The sequence below is a fragment of the Priapulus caudatus genome, unplaced genomic scaffold, assembly GCF_000485595.1.
Source record: "Priapulus caudatus unplaced genomic scaffold, Priapulus_caudatus-5.0.1 Scaffold33, whole genome shotgun sequence".
NCBI lineage: Eukaryota > Metazoa > Priapulida > Priapulimorpha > Priapulimorphida > Priapulidae > Priapulus > Priapulus caudatus.
In genome coordinates, this window is record NW_014577094.1 from 323,594 (window position 1) to 330,902 (window position 7,309).

Below are 7,309 nucleotides of genomic sequence, written 5' to 3' on the forward strand. Positions count from 1 at the left end.
TTAATACACTTTCATGCCGCCTATAGCGCAATAGCGTATGCGTGCGCGGGAGGGGGGGGGGGGTTAACAGCTGTATACAATCATCTGTAATTTACTTCTAAGGAATATCTACATTGGGCACCCCTCTAATATTTATAGTACTGCCATAGGCTACAACTGTGCCAAGTTTGATGCTTTTGTCAACTCTGTAATGATCATGAAGCTAAGGGACCTGACTAAAGTGTTTACAATCACAATTGCATTGAATAACCGAGTTGACGATCAGCGCCGCGCTGCGGATTAGTTCCGCCGGTACCCCATTGCAAGACGTGTGGTTTGTCTCTGCACATCACAATTCGTAGACAGCATTCCTACCCAGTAAAATGAAAAACTGTGCGTTTGTGTTTGAAACCAAGATGTTATTAACTTGGGTGCCTATATATCATTTATGTATGTTCCTTAATATTCTATTATGTATGCACTGTATCTAGCTCAGTAAATTATGCAGTAAGTGTGTCTGTAATGCTTATTCATGAAATTAATGTATTCCAGTGGCTTCACGTACTACAAAATGTCAAATCTGGACAATCGGATCAGCAATGCTGACCAGCTGCTGACACAGGACACGGAGAAGTTCTGTGATAGCATAGCTGACTTGTACTCGAACGTCAGTAAACCACTACTGGACATATGCCTCTATTCGATCAAACTTGCAGCCTCCATCGGAGCTCAGGTGGGTATTAGCCACCATATACTTTGTATCGCTCATACATACTCATAGTATGTGAGAGTAGTTAATGAATGTTATATTCGTTTGTGATATTAAACATGGTAATGCCCGTAGACCATTCACCCTTTGCGGTGGCATTCCTAATTGGCCTATTCATGTGAGCAACATGTCCGCCTGAGCATGGTAATCACTTGAGATGTTTTTGCTAGGTTGGTCAAGCTAGACCATTTTACGCATTAGTTTTCTTACGTGCGAATGCCACAATTTCAACTTTATAGCACATCATTTTCACTAATTGGTTTTAGAATGCTCTATTGCAGCAATAATTGGGTAGATCTGCTTATTGATAATGCGATATAGATAGAAAAATTAAGTTAGTCTATGAGCAAAATATGAACGACGTATGATCACAAACAGGAGTACGTGCACATGTTGTAAAGTGTGTGCGTCAAACGTATAAAGTATCATTCACATTCACCGCAGCATATTTCTGATTTCGCCAGGGTCCTTCCTTCATGATGCTGTACATGGCATTTTCTGGGCTCATCCTGACACGACTGCGACGACCCATCGCGCACATGACGATGATGGAGCAACGCTATGAGGGCGAGTTCCGTTACGTCAACTCACGTCTCATTACAAACAGGTGGCACTCTCACTGCTCTCTGTCAAAGTTCATGCGGTGAATCTGTATACGTAACTACACGTCGTGGGCGAACGATGAAGGTCTATGATCTGACCTGATGTAATAGTTAATAGTTATTGGGTACAGTGTGAGAACAATAAGACATATCTTGACAAGATTTATACTAATTTGTTGTTAAAGGCTCACAATGTGCATCCAAACGCTAATTTCTACAGTACTAGACTAGCAAATACTTCGTGGCATGAATAATCACACTACCTTATGACAAAATAAACTCTAGCTCCTCCAATTTCACTGCGCGTTGTCTTATAAAAGGTATTTTGAAAATACCTCCAATGTTGTTGAAATTCTCCGATGTTGTTGACAGTTTCCCCAATCTCCAAGCAACCGTGCAGCGGTGGCGCGGTACAGCGGTACGGGCGCAGCAAAGATAGAAACATGTGACGTCACCAAACCAAGTCGATGTTATGTTGTTTGAAACAAGTTAGCGTTGGCGCCTGATTACCTGATTTCGCACCTCTTTCTTGTTGGGAACGCGCAGTCAAATGGGAGGAACTAGAGTTTATTTTGTCATAAGGTAGTGTGATTATGCATGCCACAAAGTAGTTGCTAGTCTAGTACTGGAGAAATTTCAGCGTTTGGATGCGCATTGTGAGGCTTTAATGGTTATCGTTTTACTGTAGGTTCTTTAGTATAGTTAGTACTATACTTTATATATATACTTTATATATACTTATACTATATTTAGTACTGTTTAGTATAGTTCTTTACATAAGTCACTCTACATATCTCTTCTGTGTGTGTATATTTCAAGAAAGCGTCTTGTCATGATCTATTCCCAATTTGTCATTCACAAATGTTTTTTTACTTATGCGAGGTTATGTATGTTTCAGTGAAGAAATTGCATTCTATCAGGGGAATGAAAGAGAAAAGTGCACAATTTTGGGAGCTTTCCAACAATTGGTAAGAGGGCTATAAGTATCAGCATGACATATATGTAGGGTCAACAAGCAGTATTCGTAATGCGCTTTCAGTATTTGATTGTATGTTCAAGTATGTGTTGCATTTTATTGCTTACATTGTTTTGTGGGTACCATTTCTGTCATTCCAGGTGAATCACTTGAGAACGTCCTTAGAGTTCCGGTCACTCATGGGAATAGGTGACAACATCATAGCAAAGTGTAGGTGCATCTAATTACAACATAGATTGCCAAACGATCGCTCATCGCTTAATAATAAAATTGGTATATTAGTCGCCTATTGATTCTGCTGTGCCTTCTGCAATGTTCCGTCGACAGACGTTGCGACACTGGTGGGCTACACGGTGGTGAGCCGGCCGTTCCTCAACCTGCAGCATCCCAGACACATGAGTTCAACTCCCAGCGAACGACTGGAAGACTACTACCAGTCCGGCCGAATGCTGGTCAAGTTGGCCGAAGCGATTGGGCGGCTGGTCTTGGCCGGGCGTGAGATGACCAGACTGGCAGGGTGAGTATGTTCTTTAAAATAGTATGGATTTAGAAAACTATTGTTATAAGTATATATAAATCAGATAAGTTTATAGTCAGATACTCAGATAACAGTGTTTTACACTCCATACTTGTCGATTTAACATCAGCATGAGTCTGCGTGGTCATAAAAGTTCTGCCGTACTTTTATGGATGCAGTAGTACTGCTTTTAGTATTTTAAAATAAATTCACAAACCGTGTTATTAGTCTGTCTGTAATAAACCCAATTTCGTTGCTGAAATTTCTGGCAGGTTTACGGCAAGAGTGACAGAATTAATGAGGGTATTGAACGACCTTAACAAAGGAAGATACCAGCGTTCCATGCTCAGTGACAACCAGGGCAGAAGTAAGCATTTTATATGTAGCTCTTAGTTTTAGGACATAGTTAAACATGAGTATTGTGTGCACACTATGGGGCAGACCCTTTTTATTATACATGGCAGTTATTGAAAATAATTTAAACTAATTTGTGAGAGCTTCAAATAGGTCAATTGAGAGTGTTATAGATTAACGTTTTCATTCTGCCTCCCACTTTCCACCCCTATGCTAGTTCATTGCATAAGTTAAAATGTATGAAAATGGCTGAAATTTAAAAATATGGAATTGAAAACAAAATACTTACTCACAGTTGTTTATTACAGTCGGATCTAGTAAGCTGAACGTGATTCCTGGAAGCGGGAAAATAATCGAGCAAGATTACATCATCAAATTTGACAAAATGCCTCTAGTAACTCCAAATGGGGATGTTTTAGTGAGAGAACTCAACTTTGAGGTAATATCGCAGCGGATGCTAGGTCACAATTGAAAAAATCTTTGTTTGCCCTCGCCCGACCCAGGCTGAAAAGTTTGGGTAGGTAGGTCGGGTTTTTTTTAGGGCGGGGGTCTTTTTACAAATTCAGCATGGTGTCTACATGCTCGGGTGTGCTTGTGTGGAGATACCCTTTATGTTGAATGTTTGTTTTGCTTCAGCTTGGTACATATAATGTATTGCATACAGATTTATATAGTGTACAGTGATACAATTTGTTTAAAAGAAAAAAAGAAGAAAAAGATCAATAAAATTGTTTGAGTCGACCCTTTTTTGCGGGTCGGTCGGGTGAGGGCAAACAAACAATATTTTTATTATGGCCCTAGCTATCTGGATCAACTTTTGTATAGACATGGAGGTTCTTACATTTTCTAACATATGTGACCCGCTCCCGCATAATACGGACTAAGTCGCAAGTCATTGTTTTGAGTAATGAGCATGCACACATGTCAATGCTGAAAATGGCCTACCTGGACAAAAATAAGTTCCTAAGTGCATATTTAATCCGGATATATAGGTTCAGATATCTCTAGATTATTATGGTCATTTTTAATTTAAAAATATATATATATATAAATTTTGAGCGGCAACGGCGCCCTTCAGACCGGCCCCTGACCGCTTATCCCCGACTGGGCCCCTTATCCGGAACGCTTTGTCTCAAAAGCTGCTTATTCCGGAATAAGTCGGTTTCCGATCTTCAAATTGCTGTAGATCGGTCAATTCTTTAGATATAGCCAAATATTATATATCATTTTAAAGGTAATTAAATGATCTATTCAGATATGCACATAATTCAATATGTAGAATTTCCTACTTAATCCTGGTTTTGCTGGAGCGGGTCACATATGTTTTAATTTCTATGCTCCTAGTACCATATGCATCTGTTCTAATACCTGTATCTCTCCTACAAAATGCAGGTGAAGTCTGGGACGAACGTATTGATCTGCGGACCAAATGGCTGCGGTAAAAGCTCACTGTTCAGAGTGCTTGGTGAACTGTGGCCTCTTTTTGGTGGAACTCTGACAAAGCCCAAGAGTAAAAAACTCTTCTATGTGCCACAGGTATGCTTCCATTCGGACTCTACTCTGCCTCATTTGTACAACATCTGTTTTTTCTTCCACCGGAATTGGACTGTTTGAAAATATCCCATTTTTTGTTCATTGTTTTAGCGACCATACATGACGATTGGAACGCTACGGGACCAAATTATATATCCAGACACACACGAAGATCAGCTAAACAAATTTATCTCGGATAAGGACTTGGCAGATCTTCTGGAGAAGGTACGTAGGCCTATTAAAGGAGAAGTGGCATGCTCAAGTCATAGAACCATACTATTATCTCTTTACCAAACGATGGCAACTGTTACGGATAGAGATCAGTAATATCAGGAGTGAATAAAAACGAAATGTTTTTTACTCACTCCTGATAATATTAGACGTAAATTTTTAGCTCATCTGACATAGTCAGATGCAGCTTGTAGAATCGCATGATTGTTCGTGCGTCCGGCCGTCCGTCCGTGCGTCAACAGTTGGGCACAAATCTTAATCGCTCGACGTACGGTCACGATATTCGGGACGCTGGGGGAGTGGGGGTAATCCGAAAACGAGTTGGCGATGTCGAAGGCTCAGGGGTCAAAGGTCAAGGTCAAGAGTGTAAAAGAAGGGGAAAATTCACTCCTTAACTTAAGGTATAGGGAGGAAATGCAGAATTGGCGGCACAAATCAAAACGGCTCGCGATAGTCGGTGTATAGCACATGGTAGGAAAAGCCATCACTGTGCCGAAATTGGAAGATCACAGTCAAAGGTCAATGGGGCACGGGGCAGATTTTAGACATTTTCTGAGACATGGTCTGACGGAGCGATTGAAAAACTTTTTGTTTCAGCGGTGACCTAGCATTTTTATGGCTTTATTGAAAGGTCCATGAAATGTACTTTCTGCTGACATGCGAAGAGTAAGTGTCGGATAACCTTTTGACCCTTAAGAGGAGGGTTAAACATGGATTTGTTTACTGTTAGAAGAATTGACTGCCGGTTTGCTAATAGAATCTATACATGGCCTGGATGTATGAGGCTACAATGTCACAGTGAAATTCACAAAAGCTAAATTGGTTCAAGAAGGTTATGCTCCTTAAATCCTATCAATTTCTATGCATTCTGTTACTGTCAGTGTGTTACATGTAACTTATGCCACTGGCAGTGGCCACTGCCAGTGCATGTGGTGGTGATAAGTACTGTGTAGTTTTTGCCTGCGTAATTAAGTTAACAGGTGGCAGCTCTCTATTTCAGCCTGTAGACTTGCGTAGGTAAATGGATGAGTGCTTACCTATTCTGTCTTGGCAAATAGTTGTTGCTACTACGTACGACATGGGAGCTTCCATCTTAAATCCTGAGACACTTAAACGTACGTCCATCTTGTGGCAACTTTCATAACGATCCCAACGAACATTCCTTTGAGAAGGTCCTGATACCAATCCCTCTGTGTCTTCCACTGTTTCGGCACGTATGGAACACATTTGGGACTAACAGGGTTTACTCAGAATCCCACCACTCCACCACAGAGTCACGCGCATAGACGTAGATGAGCGCTGTCGCTCCGCGGCACTTGTTGTGAATTCATCACAGTTTAAATATTTATTCAGGTGAACGGTGGGTGTTATGTAGATTGGCATATTCCTTACTGCTGTCATATCTGTATATAGAATAACCTCATATATAAACGAATAACCTATAGAAATTCACATAACCTTACTTACATGAATTCATTGGTGTCATATTGTGCGGCAGGTTCAGTTGCTGTACATTTGGATAGAGACGAAGGCTGGGATCGGTGCAAGACTGGATGGATGTACTGAGGCGGGAGGAGAGAAACAGCGAATAGCTGTACGTATTAGAGCTATTCGTCAAGGCATGTCGGCATGTTAGATAAAGATCAGGGAAATAATGAGATTAGTGTAAAATTAAATCTCGTTGAATACTAGGTAACGTTATGCATATTGTGATCACATTACGTATAACCATACGTACAATAGGGAAAAATGACGAGAACAGGCAAACAATTCCAGTGGCTGTGTCTAACTGCAGCAGCATTATTGAGAACTGTGTTAATAATAATGACAAGTAATTTACCAAAAAAATCTAAAAAATGAGGTGGTATTGTATATTGCTTGTACATGATTGTCTTTGTTTGATTTTGTGATATGAAGACTGCATGCGGTGGCACTGTAGTCAGCATCTATTCTGTATATCTTAAGAGGGAAATGACACATGTATCAATTGTAAATGTAGAACAGTCGTGAAAATAATTCTATGCTTTAACTCGAGTTCAGCGGTCCTGTGGCTTAAGTGCAATGACGAGGGACGTGATTTTCCTGTTAAAAAAAAATCCTTTTGCTTCCCGTAATGGCGCGACTGTTCTACCACACAAGCCGCAGTTGCGATCCCTGGACGAGTTGGCACGAGCGCGGTGACGTGGATGTGGAGTCGAGCATGTACTCAGTACTGCCGGAGTCGGCATCAACGCTGTTCACCGTCTCAGAAAATTTTAAAGAAAAAAAAAATGTTTTTAACTTTTTTTTTTTTTTTACAACGAAGTCGTTGTGGAAGCATCACGAGGTACGTTACCCTGGCATTTTAA

At 40.6% G+C, this 7,309-nt stretch overlaps 1 protein-coding gene across 1 annotated transcript in view; it reads left to right on the forward strand.

The window, feature by feature from the left end:
• Positions 1-7,309, forward strand: part of LOC106816998 (ATP-binding cassette sub-family D member 3-like) — a 20,883-nt gene that overhangs the window by 7,691 nt on the left and 5,883 nt on the right. Inside the window, exons 6-14 of the mRNA XM_014821646.1 lie at positions 532-712; positions 1,213-1,355; positions 2,249-2,318; positions 2,467-2,536; positions 2,654-2,843; positions 3,116-3,210; positions 3,506-3,636; positions 4,590-4,733; positions 4,842-4,955. Coding sequence (XP_014677132.1) covers positions 532-712; positions 1,213-1,355; positions 2,249-2,318; positions 2,467-2,536; positions 2,654-2,843; positions 3,116-3,210; positions 3,506-3,636; positions 4,590-4,733; positions 4,842-4,955 — 1,138 coding nt within the window. The remainder of the gene's footprint in view (positions 1-531; positions 713-1,212; positions 1,356-2,248; positions 2,319-2,466; positions 2,537-2,653; positions 2,844-3,115; positions 3,211-3,505; positions 3,637-4,589; positions 4,734-4,841; positions 4,956-7,309) is intronic.